The following is a 14,585-nucleotide window of genomic DNA, read 5'->3' as shown; positions in this document are numbered from 1 at the left end:
TTTTTTTTTTTTTTTTTTTTTTTGGACAGGGCGCCCTCAATACAGTAGATCAGGTATTATGAGACTTGTTGCATTGACACTAAATTTGAAGCTCTCTACAGCTTGTGGTGTGCCGCACCTCTTGAATCTAATGCCTTTTCCTGTCGCGTTTTAACGGTGAAAATGCTTGTAGACCGCCGGCAGGTTGAAAACCACCTAGGGCTGGATTTCGACCTGCACCGAGGGCAAGCTTGCGTCCCGGTTTTCGGTATTCGTGAAGCTCGTCTTCCTCCTCATCAAACAAGTTTCTATCGCGTTGACCACCAAGCTTTCGCTTTTTTGGTTTAGCCGGCCCGTGACCGGTACCTTTTTGAGCGTGCAAACCACTCAAATCCTCGAGTTGGTCGTCACTGTCGTTGCGGCCTGGCCCTTTAGCCGAGGTTTCTTTTGCTTGTAGCTTAGTTGGTTTTTGCTTTGTCGTCTTGCGAGATAGGCCTTTGCCAGGAATTGGCTGACCTTCAGGCCAAATCTCAACGTCTTTGCTGCCACCAGATCCAGCCTCATTTGATGGAGACTTAATCGTTTCCTTCAAACTAACGGCGCCAAGCTCATCCATATCATCCTCCGAACTCACAGGAGTGTCTAGTGGGGCGTTTGTACGACTCAGATAGGGAGTTATCGAAAAAGCTGATTTTTCGCCAGGTAATGCTGATGGCTGTCTGGCTTTTTCATGCTTCTGGATGGCCCCTGGGGTTGCGATAGTAATATCTGGGTTAAATTGTGTCATCGGTCGCTGAGGAGGAATAGCACGGCCTCGATGGCTAGCTTGACTTATATCGTCTGTTTTAACATTGGCCTGGCGGTTTTTTTGAGGCTTCTGGGCTTCTTCGAGTTGAGCGTTTGTAGATTTTAGCTTCCTGGTCAAATTCTCAATCTTGCTTTCATATGCATTCTGCTGTGTCGTCCACCCCAGACTCTGTCTTTGAGAATCATGCTCCTGCCGACCCTCTGCCAGTTCCTTACGGGCATTTTCCAGCTGTGACGTAAGGTTTGCGATTTCCTGCTTTTGTTGCCTATCTCGAGCTTGGCTACGCTCGTGTGTACGTTTGTCATCCTCCATTTGTACCTCCAACATGCTTAATTGTCGCTCCAGATCTTTTTTTTCTGCGAGAAGATCCTGTGAAGATGTATTTTGTGATTTTAGTCGTTCAAATTCTGATTGTAATTTCGATAGATCTTTTGAAAGCCGAATCTTCTCTGCGAGCAAGTCTCTGGATTCAGAGGTGGTGCCGCTTAAAGAAGAAAGTTTCTCCTGTCGGATAGTTTAGAACAGCATCAATATCATGGGTTTATTCGTCATGCACCACCTACATGAAGGCCTTCGATCTCATGAGATGAAGCTTTTATGACACTCCACAAGCGATCAACTTCTTTCCAAGCCTCATGAAGCTGAAGGCGGTTATCAGACTCAGCCTGCATAGCTGCGGCTAGTTGTCCATTGACTTGTTCCAATTCTGAGCGTAAAGTATCATTTTCGAACTGGAGCAGTAATTGCTCCATGCGTTTGACACGAGTTCTCTCGGCATCCAGCAGCTGTGCCGTGCGTCCACTGATTTTGGCATATTCACTTTCAAATTGCGCCGTTCTAATAGCCAGCTGGCACTTGGGTGATGTTAGCTCATGCGAAATTCTTAAAACCAGAGTGAAGAGCATACGTCCTCTACGACCTCCGGGCCGACAAGCGCCATGGTATTTTAAGAAGTTGGCCTTGCGAATATGACAACCAGGAATAAGCTGTGGAGAAATCAATAGAGATAATTAAACGGTAAGCAGCGATAAGCGATGATAAGCTGCAGCGGAAGAGAAGAAGGAGACGACAAAGATTGGCGTGGCTCCTGGGCAGCTTTATTGCTTATCGGAAATCGAGTACGGAGTACAGCAGGGGTGGATAGCACCATACCTAATTTAGTAATTTACCGTCACGGACTGTACTATGACATCCTGCCCTGTAGTGGACACATGGCGATAGTTAAGTGCAACAATCAACAGAGCACATTCAACGTCTCCTAAAAACTGTTACTACTATTGTCATGACAAAATGAAACCTCTCTCTTTTTTACTTCTCTCCATTCTCTGTATAGTGTCCAGTGCACTCGCGAGTCCATCAACAGATAAATTCGAACAATTCCAAGCCCTTTCGCGTCTCGCGCCCATTGATCTGGACGACTCGTCATATGGTGATCTGACTTCGAAGCCGCGCGATTACTATGCTGCCATCGTCCTGACAGCGACGGAGGCTCGCTTTGGGTGTATTCTGTGCCGGGAACTTCAGCCAGAATGGGAGCTTATTGCACAGAGTTGGAACAAGGGCTCGAAGCCTGATGAGTTGAAGTTGCTTTTTGGTACCCTTGATTTTGTCCATGGCAAGGCTACGTTTCAAAAGGTACGTGTAGAACCGATTTCTATCGAGCCGGCGTAAAATAACTAACATTCCTGGGGAAGCTGATGCTTCAAACCGCACCTGTTCTACTGGTGTTCCCTCCGACTGTTGGCCCATTTGCCAGGGTTGACGATACGCCCTTCAGATTTGACTTTACAGGGTAAGATGATTTTTGATGTCTCTATTGCTGGATTTGTGTTAACTTGTTCCTTGACATAAAGTCTCATGTCCGCAGACCAACTGTACACATGGATTAATCGTCACCTGCCCGAGGGACCGAAACCGCCTCTTGTACGTCCTGTCAATTACGTGCGACTTGTCTCTGCAATCACACTGTCTATGGGTGCGGTGACCCTTTTTACGGTCTTATCACCCTATGTTCTGCCAATTGTTCGGAATCGAAACATCTGGGCCGCGATCAGCCTTATTGCTATTCTTCTCTTTACAAGTGGACACATGTTCAATCACATCCGGAGAGTGCCATATGTCGTCGGAGATGGCAAAGGGGGCATCAGCTACTTTGCCGGTGGGTTCCAGACCCAATTTGGAATGGAGACACAAATTGTTGCAGCTATATGTGAGTCCTGGTGACCCTTTATCGTTTGGCGGCGCTAACCCCATCCATCAAGATGCCACGCTTTCTTTTGCCACAATTGCACTTGCCATGAAAGTACCCCGTATGGCCGACGCAAAAGCGCAACAAGTGGCTGTAGTAATCTGGGGGGCTGTCTTGTTTGGGGTGTATAGTTTCCTCCTCAGTGTTTTCAAGGCAAAGAATGCCGGCTACCCTTTCTTCCTGCCCCCATTCTAGTCGATTTCGCCTTACCAATTGAAGCCTCTCCGTTATCTTTGTTGGTCAAAGGAGCAACGGGGCTTACCTTGGATCTCTTAGCAGTGATGCATATCATTGTTTATCATTAAGCAGAGTATGTAGCACTCTGTAGTATCGGCTTCTGTGAAGGAAATCAAAATATACAGGTCAATCACCTAAAGCACTTGAATGTACTCTGTATCCCATATTGGCTTTGTAAGATCGAGTTGAAACAATCCACATGGTAACCATATGACATTACAATAGGAATATATGTGTACATACTCTAATGCAGCAAATTGCCTTTTTCCTTTTTTTTTTTTTTTTTTTTTTCTCCATCGATAAAAACTCGGCACCACCACTTGTCACGTATATTTAGCTCAGCACGGAGTATTCTACAGAAGTCATCCCAATTAAATATTACCATACCCTCCCTTCCTCGCTTATTTCGCCGTCCTGCTTTTGACCAGTTCATCTCTTCGCTTCTCAGCTGTCATTGGCCTGCTTTTTCACTATCATTGATTGATATTCATGCTGAATTGGTGATCATGGCACAACCAGACAAGAATCGATTTGGCAAGATGCTGAGATCGTCCGCATCTGGCACGGCGTTCCTAATCATGATCCAGTTAACCTCGAGGATTATTACCTTCATTGCGAACCAACTAATTTTGCGCAAGTTGTCTCCAGCAATTGTTGGAATTGCGGCTCAACTGGAGCTTTATCTGACCACGATACTGTATTTCTCAAGGGAGAGCATCCGGGTAGCAATCCAAAGACAACCTTCAAGGGCCGTGGTCGACAAAGCGGAACATTCTGGCAACCGTGAAGTAGGGACTGGGAATTCTACAGCATCCCAGTCGGTGGTGAACATTTCTTACTTGAGCTTCGCCATGGGACTTCCCATGACAATGGCGCTCGCTATGTTCTATGTGCATTTTGCCTCAGAAAAGGTTTCTGAAACGCCATACTATCACACCAGCGTGGTAATTACTGGTGTCGCATCACTCCTAGAACTTGGGGTTGAACCTTTCTTTGCTGTGGTGCAACAACACATGTTATACGAAAAGCGTGCTCTTGTTGAAATGCCCGCAGCATTTGTGAAAAGTGTGGTTGTTTGCAGCACCTTTATATGGGCATCCAAAACCAGCTTCAATGTTGGTATCTTTCCATTTGCATTAGGGCATCTATGCCATTCTCTCGTTCTCATTGGTGGCTACGCTGCCACCATGCCTAGCACAGCGAGGAAAGGGGGATTCTCGTTCCTTCCCATGCGTATAAAATCCAGGTATGTAGTGACAACTATCAAGATAGATGTTTGGTGAGCTGCCTTAACGAATCCCCAGTAAGCGGTCTAGGTATCTGGCTGGCAGATTCTCATATCAGTTGATCTCACTGTCTGCAAACGTCTTTGTGCAATCAGCAGTCAAGCATATTCTTACTCAGGGTGATTCGATGATACTTGCAGCCATGTCGAGCTTAGAGGACCAGGGAATATATTCTCTTGCCTCGAACTACGGCGGTCTTGTTGCTCGCATAATCTTCCAACCAATCGAAGAGAGCAGTCGAACACTCTTTGCATCGCTTCTCAATCCTGGGGAAGTTAGTGCACCTGATCCTAGCGGTCTTAATGTCGCGAAGAACCATTTGGTAGGCATATTGCGCGCATACGGGCTTCTATCGGTCATTGTTTTCCCATTGACCCCGTCTTTGGTGCCTCGTGTTCTCCACCTGTTGGGTGGGCACCGATGGACCTCGAAACAAGTTGATCGTTTGCTTATGATGTATTGCTACTATATACCATTTTTAGCATTTAATGGTATCACAGAAGCATTTGTGTCATCTACAGCTAGTCCTTTGGAGTTGCGGAAGCAAACAGGTTGGATGGGGGCATTCTCAGCATCGTTCATATTGGCAGCTTACATTTTCCTAAAAATCTGCAATATGGGAGCTCAAGGATTGGTGTGGGCTAACATCGTGAACATGGCAGTCCGCACGGTATGGAGCTATGTTTTCATAGATTCATACTTGCGTCGGCACCAGAATGGGCTTGCCTTGGCCGAATTTAGCCCGCGCCTTTGCACCCAAGTTGCTGGAATTCTAGCGACATCTATTATGGTCTCTAACCCAGGAAGCCCTAACGACAATTTCCACGATATTATCAGGGCAATTGCATTAAATGCCACCTATGTCATTCTTGTGTGAGTACGATAAATGCAGTTTTAAGGCGACAGGTACTAATCTTTTGGGCTAGGTTGTATCTGGAGAGAGCATACTTTTTGCAACTATGTACAAAAGCTTGCCACATGGCAAAATCAAAGTTTCCAACAAGAAACAACAATAAAAACATAATGAAGAATTAATCATCAAACACAATTTTGGTCGCTGATTTGTTATTATCAACGTCTTTGAAAAAGGCACCATATGCGCCATGCTGCTTCTTCTTGACGGTTGTCCCGAACTTAAGAAGGTCTTCTGGAACATCCTGCTTCGCAGCCCGTAGGACATTAATTAACCTACATACGTCAGTAAAATATATCCAATTCATCAGATAAAGCCATAGGGCTGAAATGGATATCATTTTCACTTACCCGCCAGATTGTGCTTTGTCAGTTTCGGTGAACAATGTTATTGCGTGACCCTCGGCTCCAGCTCGTCCCGTCCTTCAAGTTTTAATGAAGTTAGTACAATCATAAAGGAGAAAGCGGGTCAAAAAAGATAAGCATGGTTGGCTTACCGTCCTATCCGATGTACATAATCTTCGACCGTCAGAGGGAATGTAACATTGAGAACCAACTTGACGGAAGGGATATCAAGACCTCGAGCTGCAACATCAGTAGCAACAAGAACCGTAGCAGACCCTGACTTGAAGGCTTCCAAGCTCCTGAACCTTTCCTGTTGACTCATGTCCCCGTGTATCCCGGCTACTTTGAACCCCTTAGTCCGAAGAAGCCTCTCGATGCGCATTGCTTCCTTTTTGTATAGACAGAAAGCTAAAACCTTCTCTGGGGAAGTAACACCTCTTTGCGAACGGTTCAGCAACTCAACAAGCCTGTATTCTTTGTCATGTGGGTTAACCACTTCAACAACCTGTTTGATCCTTGAGTTGGCACGAGGATCAGCAGAAGGATCCCCGCCAATTGTGACAGTCACAGGTGAGGTCATGAAGGTTGCTGCAAGGTTCCTAACAGAAGGGGGCCATGTTGCAGTGAACATTACAGTCTGCCGACTAGTTTCTTGCATGGAGCCAATGATATCTTTTATGTCTTGCTCGAATCCCTTGTCCAACATACGATCTGCCTCATCGAGTACAAGATACTCGACCTTCCCCAAGTCGACGGATCCGTCATTCTGAAGATCTTTCAATCTTCCCGGTGTCGCAACAACGATGGCAGCAGTTTTCAAGACTTCACGCTGTTCCTCTTTTCTCACGCCTCCAAATATACATGCCAAGCCAATGCTTACAGGATTGGCAAACTTTGAGAGCTGATCATATATTTGCATTGCAAGCTCTCTTGTGGGAGAAACGATCACTGCTGAAGGGCGGGCAGACTTCCATTTCCTTTTTTTGGACTCCAACATTTTTCTAAGGCATGGCAAACCAAAAGCAAGTGTTTTACCACTCCCAGTTTCAGCAATACCAATTGTATCACGGCCTGCAAAAAGCAGCGGCCAGGTCGCCGACTGTACAGGCGTCGGTGATTTGAAAGAGCTCAATAGTTCGTATAGTTTGCTGTCGCATTGAGGTAAATGAGTAAACGATATGATCGGGCGAAGCACTGCGGCATTCTCAGACGAAGTATCAGCTATTTTAATGGAGTGCTCCGCCGTAAACTGATCTATTTCAAGTTGAGGGACTTCATCAAGCTCCGAAGACTGTACGTAGGGAGCATCTAGCTCTGCATTGGTGTTGATATCGTTGTCAGCCAATTTCGAGTCTTTTGCATGTTTCTTTGTCTTCGACTTCTTTTTTGGTCGATGCTCGAAATCGCATTCGTCACTTTTGTCTCGTTTCGCCATTGTCGTATACAAGAGAGAGGGGGAAGAACAAAAAGAATCAGAAAGGTGAAGGCGGAAAAAAAAAAAAAAAAAATTAGAAAAGGAAAAGGAAAAATTAAAGTAAAAGAGAGGAAGGCCCACCCGAATTTAATTCCACCAATAGTGATAATGTTGGGGGTTACCCACATACTACGCCTTTCGGGTCGTTGTCTACATAGACTCCGTACAGAGTACATGATAGTAAGAGGTCTATAGAGTAAGTACCGTGCTCTAATCCCATATAATAATTTATCATTCGTCTGCCTTTTCTTTCCTGTTCTTTTCTTTCCTTTCTTTTGGGATGAATGGGTATGCAGTATTTTCATTGCCAGGTTACTCTCTACTACCCAGGGGTACTCTATTCATAACAAGGATCAATCGAGCCCATATGAGTCAATCAATCCTGCGAGGCGTGAAGCCTCATCAGAATAATTGATGGGCTGGGCCGAAGAGACCTGATAACGAACACTTCAACAGAAAATCGATATTAGTGCATGTCCGTATTTCCTTGCTGCAAGGACTAGGGCTTACCGTTGTTGATCGCCAAAATGATCTATTTTGGCGCGACACCTGAAGTTCCAAGTTCGGCAATTAGCATCCTGGAATAAGTCACCGTCCGCCTTGTCGTCATTCTGTCGAATTTCCATCAAATTGTCCGCAGAAGTCCCCATTATTGCTTTGCCAACATCATCGAAGCAGCTTAGATAGAGTTGGCCAGTATGGTCGCTGACGCTAATAAGCATGATATAGCGATACTCAGGGCGTGGGTGAGTCTTGTCACAATGCTCACACCGCCACTGACCAGGATCAAGTTCTGTCACCTTTTTATTGCATCTCTCTGAGAGGCAAGCAGGGTAGGAAACGTTTTCCTTCTTGATATAGATGATGGTTGCTTTCAAGGAGAAATAATCGGGATTCTCCGACATTCCCAATTGCTCCTCACGAACTTGGGCAATCGTCTTGAATCGATCTGGTTTTGTTGAAGTTGTCGCACTGGACATAGATGCATGCGAGACAAACGCTTCATCTCTGCCTTGCGCATCGTACCAGCCCTTTAGTTTATGCGCTTCAGAAATGTCAGGGTCAACGGTCATGGTGCCAGAACTCAACAAGCTCAGGCTTCGACCGCCGAAGTCAGATACCTTTACACCTTTGAATGCAACCACTGATTCAGGTATCACATTGAAACCCGTTGCTGTAGAGCCCCAGACAGTCAAGCGCACAGAGAATCCAGTGGTGTCGACCAAAGTCAATTCACGCTTGTCATACGGCTTGCTTGTGGTTTTAGATACGATCTGAGACGCATCTCCAACATCTTTAAGCACGCCTATAACGTCAATGGTGGTATCTTTTTCGACGGACTGGAGTTCGCCTATGGCTGTAAAATTGAATCGAATTTGGGGCACATCGCTCTGGTCCTCAGCCTGAACGAGAAAGTCAGACAGAATATTCTTCTAAGAATAAAAATTGAGCATATTACTAACCTTTTCGACGATCGTATCTTTTTCAAATGTGAGTTCATAATCATTGTTCAGGTTGGTGAATTGTTTTTTGGCAATTTGCACACGGCAAGGACTAGAAATGTAGTAGACATTTCCCTCTTGGAAAACATCATACAGCATCTCACATTGCTGATTGAATCCAGTTGCGCGGATTTCACCACTGTCATCAAGCAAATTAACACTGAACAGCTTGCCTTCTCCATTCCGGTTATGCCAGGTCTTTATATTCGACTTGCTTGTGCAGCGCGCTTTGATTGTCCACTTATGATTGTACGGGGATATAGCTTCAATCGGGTATATGGTAGCATGGGATGATGCAGGTGCAATGGGTCGCGTTGACGGTGTTCGGTCATGCGCTTGCATCTGCTGTCCTTGTAACTTGGAGCCATAGAAACCATTTCCAGAGATAGTGGTCGGTTGGGCTTTCTCATCCTCCTCGGTCCTATTTTCCAAGGCTTTTGGCTCTCCGATTTTTTCAAATTCACCGAGCTCTTGCAGAACTTCAAGGTCCAGGATTATGAGGATCCTGTGGTGGTCAGCTTTGCATTTCACGGCAGAATCGAGTCACAAACTTTTTTCCCTTGACCAAGTTCGCTTGAAAAGATTTCAAGCGAACGAAGCATCCTTTTCGGAGTAAACCGTTGGTAACCAGATGATTGTTTTCTATGAACTCGGGTTGGCCTTGTTGGTAGGTGTTTCAACATTTTAACATTGATAGATCTCTTTCCAACTCACGAGTAGCAAGCATTGTTTGCACATAGTTGGAAATGTCGCTGAACACAGCCCTATAGCGCTCTTGCTGGTTTTGTTGGGGTGGCAGAGGCTTAATTTGCACACATTGAACAATAGGTTCGCGGGGCTGGGGTTTTGTGTCATCAAATATGGCACTAGAAATCAAAGATTGCAAATTAGCATCTCATATCTTGAATATAAACTAAGGATGGGTATAAATACCTCAAAGCCCCAGCAGAAATATGAGATGCTGCTTCTGAGGCCATGACAACGTTGGTACAGTGTAGTTGCCCAGATGCTGCAAAGCGTAAAGAAAAGAAAAGGGAGAGAAAAGAAAAAAAAGGCAAGAACTCCAAGAAGGGTTGATTAATTATGTTTGATGTCCAGCAAGGTCAATAGGCTGAGTTCTCCTTGAAATTTAAGTCCATGGATGTTATCTTGAAGGGTTTCAGACGCGTACATGTGTAAGTAATAACTAATTACGCGACGCGTTAAGTGATTACTTAATATGTAAAGAGCACTCGGAATTATTAGCTCTTTGTGGATTAGTACGTTGCACGGGCGTAGATGGTATGGATCATCACGAACGAGAAATATATCAAACGAGATAACGTAGGCGGTGTGTAGAATAATACCTCGTGATGAATTCTTGTCGTAACAGCCCCTCTTTACTGTGAGTATGTACTTGTACTACAGTACGTAGTTTCTATTATTGTCTTTCCCAACAACCATCCATCATCCAACCCACTCAAGCTTCCTTCACGATTTCCTCTACTGCTGAGTGTGTGGTAGTTGTTTTCACATAGTTCTATTTACTGCCATTGGAATCTTCGACATGGACTTATGTATACACATCCACTCAGAAGGTCCAATTTGAACTACCTAGTATTATTGCAAATGAGCACAGGCTAATGTATTCCGCAGACCTCAAACCACCTTCTGCATCACAGGCCGTATATCGGGAAGATTGCACGCAATGTTTTGACTCAATTGTACAATGATTTACTCTTCCCGGCTTTTCATTTGCATGTCTAACATTCTTGCTAGGATGACGAGTTGGGGTTGAATGTTTGTCTCCACTGTTTCAACGGTGGCTGTACAGGCGATAGAAATCACGCCCGCCTCCATCACAACCGATTTGATCACCCTCTAGCACTCAACATAAAGCGAACGAGAAAGAAGGTCCAGGTACGTCCGGGGCGTATACTCCAACGTGTAGTTCCCGGGACTGATTGAACAATGGCCGTAGCGCAATGAGCCACCCCAGAAGATTTCCAAGCTTGCAATTGCTGCGGAGACAGATGAAGATCGCTATGATACAACCACAAAAGTCGTCTGCTATTCGTGCTGCCAAGATGATATAGATCAATCTAGCGGAAAGTTGTCTGCGGTTATCGACGGAATGATGAAAGCGTTGACATTCTCAAAAAGGGAAGAAGTGAAAGCCTGGGAACAGGAGTTCGTCCCTTGTGAGCACACACTTTGTTTGGTACAGGACAATCCCAGACAGATTGAATCCCAAGGTAACCCCCAATTTCAAACAAAATGGGGCCATATTCTCATGAAGAATGCAGATCTCGGCCAATGCTCGATGTGCGACCTCAAGGAAAATCTTTGGCTCTGTTTAGAGTGCGGCAACCTTGGCTGTGGACGCAGCCAGTTTGGTGGCATAGGGGGGAACTCCCACGGTCTTGCACACTCTGATTTGACAACCCATGCTGTCGCAGTCAAACTCGGATCCATAACCGCTGATGGTTCTGCGGACATTTACTGCTACAAGTGCAACGAGGAAAGGATAGACCCGGACCTTGCCACCCACCTGGCTCACTGGGGCATAGATATAACAGGGCGAGAAAAGACTGAAAAAAGCCTCATGGAGATGCAAATTGAACATAATTTGAGATGGGAGTTTTCAATGACCAATGAGGATGGCCAGGAGCTTACTACACTTTTCGGTCCGGGCTTCACAGGATTGACTAACCTGGGAAACAGCTGTTATCTTTCGAGCATTGTCCAATGTGTTTTTTCTCTACCGGAGTTTCAACAAAGATATTACCATCCAAGCGAAGAGCCCCCGTTCTCCCAGAACCCGGCAGAAGATCTCGAGACTCAATTGCGGAAGCTTGCAGATGGTATTCTCTCCGGCCGGTACTCGAAGCCGGACAGGAATGTCATCGCTTCCCCAGATTCCCCGGAAGTCCCGCATCAAAAGGGATTGGCGCCAGCAATGTTCAAACATTTAATTGGTCGCGGGCATGAGGAGTTCTCTACGATGCGACAACAAGATGCCTTTGAGTTCTTACTTCACCTATTCAAGGTAATCAGCTTGTCCTCGCACCCTGTGGATTTGGGCAATCCAATCGAATCTTTCCGTTTCGCAACGGAACAACGCCTTCAATGTACCTCTTGCAATAAGGTGCGCTATAAAGTTGACGAGCAAGACAACATTTCTATCCCGGTACCTGCGCGTCGAGTATCTCATCGTGGTAACCCCGCCTCATCTTCTGAAAAAAATCACTCTGATCAGTTTGAACCGGTAACCTTGTTAGACTGCCTGAATTCATCCACGGCAGAAGAACTTGTTGAATTTAGCTGTCCGGCTTGCGGTAGTAAAGATGGCTTCTCAAAAAGATCATTGTTTCGAACGCTACCACAACAACTTGTCATTAACGCGCGGCGTTTTGAGTTGATTAATTGGGTCCCTACTAAACTGGACATACCGGTTGAAGTCGGCGATGATTCTGTGGATCTGAGCCGTTATCTCTCTGGACCCCAGGGTGGCGAGGAGATCCTCCCAGAGACCGAGACCGATGCATTTAATCCAAATCAGGCAATACTCGATCAACTTCTTAGTATGGGATTTCCAGAAGTGAGATGCGAAAAAGCGCTTTACGCAACTGGGAATTCGGACCCCGAAGCAGCCATGAATTGGCTATTTGCCCATATGGAAGATCCGGATATTGATCAACCATTTACGGCCAGTCGAGTCGCCGGAGAGTCTGCTAGGGACCAGCAAGACCCGATCAAGGTGGCACAGTTGAGTGAAATGGGCATCGGTGATGCACATGCAAGGAAAGCGCTAGCAGCTACAGATGGGGACGTCAATAGGGCCCTTGACTGGGTATTCAGTCATCCAGACGATTTGGGTGAAGACGATAATCAGAATTCTGAACCTCAACCTGATGCTCGTGAAACACCAGGCTTCAGTACTACACCAGCCAGGTACCAGCTTCAGTCTATAGTTTGTCACAAGGGATCTTCAGTGCATGCTGGGTAAGTATTGCCTCAATATTTGTCTCTGAACTACGTTAACATGCAGTAGTCACTATGTGGCTTTTGTGCGGAAAGCCCTGCCTGGGGAGAACAAACTGTCGTGGGTGATGTATAATGATGAAAAGGTTGTGAATGTTGATGACATACAGGAGATGAAGAAGTTTGCCTATATGTATATATTCTCCCGTGTTTAGGGCATAGAATTTATACTTTAGGGTTTGGCTGTTAGTCTCAACTTCTCTTTCCACATTGAAAGTTTGCGTTCCCGGCTCAGCAGACAGTTAGTTGTTCTTATTTTTACTACGGAGTAGCTAGATTAAATGTGTTAACTTTATACTTGATTATACGATTCCTATCTCTACATGATCTATAGATAATCTGCTCTATGACTTGAAAATAAATATTATTTTAGGAAACCATGGACGCTATTTATAATCATGTTTGGGAGGAGGGACCAAAAAAAGAGGGGACAGGGCCTCTGAATCAATAAGAATAACATTGAAAATGCAGTGCAAGTTCCTGATCTGGACTCTGGGGATAGCTATATATTCTTGTTAGTTATTATATGTAATTATATTAGCCCTTGAATTAGGTATTATGTAATTCCGTTGGATTTGTTCTGAATTTATTCTTCGGTTTAAAAATAGCTACCGAGCTTGTGATGAATATTTTTAAAAATATGTCCATTCGGCTGATATACCCATTGAGGTGTCAGGATTGTGCTTTAATATAGCCTTACAGGCTTGGCTGAAAGAATTGATTAGATGATCTTTGTAGGGCTAAAATATTATACTATCTCTATAAAGAATAAAGTAGTACCAGCCTATCAGGTTTATTTATGTATAATTGCTATAATAATTAACTAAAGGTATGAAAACAATAACGTAATCCACCACCGAGCGGCTCCGAATTCTACGAATTATCCGTCGTACCACCCCTTACATCCATTTATCACCATCTACATTATGGATGGCACTTCTCAAGAATGTCGAATTAAAATGGCTATTAATGCTTTTAAAAAAAGCCAATTTAAAACCAAAAAAAGCAACTTCTTTGGCCTTTGATATCCCTCAAACAACCTATGACGCTAGTCAGGGGGAATAGCTTCACGCTCTGATAAAGTCGCCAATTGCTGGAAATCATCCAATACTGAGGAATCTACCCTATCAGCATGGATTCTAGATATGGCTAAACATGGCCTATCTCTGCAAGTAGCCTCTGTTCACTCTCTTGCCCAGCTTTTACTCTCAGAATGCCTGCCAGGCTCTATTGTCGGAGAGAACTGGGTTAATCATTTTTATACAGTGCCATAAAGAATTGAGACCAAAATATACCTGGAAATATGATTATCAATGTGCTAAATGCGAGAATCCACATCTTATTAAAAACTGGTTTATATTGGTTAGGGGGACCATTGAAAAATATGGCATACTAGAGGGAGATATCTACAATATGGATGAAACTGGCTTTCAAATTAGTGTTGCATCAACTGCTAAAGTTGTCTGTGGTGCTGAGACAAGACAGAGCCATGCATGCTCTTTAAGAGCCTTACAGCCAGGAAATAGAGAATGGGTGACTGCAGTTGTCTGTATAAATGCAACTGGATGGGTTCTTCCCCCACAGATTATCCCACTATATATGCCTCCACATTCATCTCATCTTCTTCAGCCACTAGATGTCTCATGTTCTGTGCCATTAAAACATCTATGGCCAGGGAATGCAGGAGAAAATGCAGTATGGAATCCATTCAACTGGAAAGAAGGACTTTCTTCAAATCTATCCAGCAGTCCATCAACAAGCTCTATTTACA

At 44.7% G+C, this 14,585-nt stretch overlaps 6 protein-coding genes across 6 annotated transcripts in view; 3 read left to right on the top strand and 3 right to left on the bottom strand.

The window, feature by feature from the left end:
* Positions 1 to 1,727, bottom strand: part of ASPGLDRAFT_64074 (uncharacterized protein) — a gene marked incomplete at both ends in the record, with an annotated part of 3,188 nt that extends 1,461 nt beyond the window's left edge. Inside the window, 3 exons of the mRNA XM_022548736.1 lie at positions 156 to 1,291; positions 1,351 to 1,641; positions 1,695 to 1,727. Of these exons, the coding sequence (XP_022404713.1) occupies positions 156 to 1,291; positions 1,351 to 1,641; positions 1,695 to 1,727 (1,460 nt within the window). The remainder of the gene's footprint in view (positions 1 to 155; positions 1,292 to 1,350; positions 1,642 to 1,694) is intronic.
* Positions 1,728 to 1,997: 270 nt separating this feature from the next.
* ASPGLDRAFT_43130 (OST3/OST6 family protein) lies at positions 1,998 to 3,511 on the top strand. The gene is made up of 4 exons (XM_022545753.1): positions 1,998 to 2,422; positions 2,482 to 2,579; positions 2,641 to 2,996; positions 3,049 to 3,511. Exons 1-4 carry the CDS (start codon positions 2,078 to 2,080, stop codon positions 3,228 to 3,230), a joined length of 981 nt encoding a protein of 326 aa, XP_022404712.1. The 5' UTR covers positions 1,998 to 2,077; the 3' UTR covers positions 3,231 to 3,511.
* Positions 3,512 to 3,586: 75 nt separating this feature from the next.
* On the top strand, positions 3,587 to 5,894 carry ASPGLDRAFT_43129 (oligosaccharide translocation protein RFT1). Its single transcript, XM_022545752.1, has 3 exons — positions 3,587 to 4,518; positions 4,577 to 5,431; positions 5,485 to 5,894. The coding sequence occupies exons 1-3, from the start codon at positions 3,779 to 3,781 to the stop codon at positions 5,591 to 5,593; spliced, it is 1,704 nt and encodes a 567-aa protein (XP_022404711.1). The 5' UTR covers positions 3,587 to 3,778; the 3' UTR covers positions 5,594 to 5,894.
* Positions 5,203 to 7,292, bottom strand: dbp3 (RNA-dependent ATPase DBP3). The gene is made up of 4 exons (XM_022545751.1): positions 5,968 to 7,292; positions 5,822 to 5,893; positions 5,485 to 5,746; positions 5,203 to 5,431 (listed from the first exon to the last, which is right to left on the bottom strand). Exons 1-3 carry the CDS (start codon positions 7,248 to 7,250, stop codon positions 5,590 to 5,592), a joined length of 1,512 nt encoding a protein of 503 aa, XP_022404710.1. The 5' UTR covers positions 7,251 to 7,292; the 3' UTR covers positions 5,203 to 5,431; positions 5,485 to 5,589.
* A 73-nt stretch (positions 7,293 to 7,365) lies between these two features.
* On the bottom strand, positions 7,366 to 9,930 carry ASPGLDRAFT_142890 (replication factor A subunit protein RFA1). Its single transcript, XM_022541777.1, has 6 exons — positions 9,725 to 9,930; positions 9,506 to 9,657; positions 9,343 to 9,433; positions 8,753 to 9,296; positions 7,800 to 8,692; positions 7,366 to 7,736 (listed from the first exon to the last, which is right to left on the bottom strand). The coding sequence occupies exons 1-6, from the start codon at positions 9,766 to 9,768 to the stop codon at positions 7,643 to 7,645; spliced, it is 1,818 nt and encodes a 605-aa protein (XP_022404709.1). The 5' UTR covers positions 9,769 to 9,930; the 3' UTR covers positions 7,366 to 7,642.
* Positions 9,931 to 10,186: 256 nt separating this feature from the next.
* ASPGLDRAFT_43124 (ubiquitin-specific protease UBP14) lies at positions 10,187 to 13,118 on the top strand. The gene is made up of 6 exons (XM_022545750.1): positions 10,187 to 10,368; positions 10,427 to 10,494; positions 10,550 to 10,690; positions 10,752 to 11,025; positions 11,077 to 12,775; positions 12,825 to 13,118. Exons 1-6 carry the CDS (start codon positions 10,338 to 10,340, stop codon positions 12,967 to 12,969), a joined length of 2,358 nt encoding a protein of 785 aa, XP_022404708.1. The 5' UTR covers positions 10,187 to 10,337; the 3' UTR covers positions 12,970 to 13,118.
* The last annotated feature ends 1,467 nt before the right edge of the window (positions 13,119 to 14,585 follow it).

This window comes from Aspergillus glaucus, assembly GCF_001890805.1.
Source record: "Aspergillus glaucus CBS 516.65 unplaced genomic scaffold ASPGLscaffold_3, whole genome shotgun sequence".
NCBI classification, from domain to species: Eukaryota; Fungi; Ascomycota; class Eurotiomycetes; order Eurotiales; family Aspergillaceae; genus Aspergillus; species Aspergillus glaucus.
Note: the sequence above shows the minus strand (reverse complement) of the source record. Positions and strands in the feature narration are given on the sequence as shown.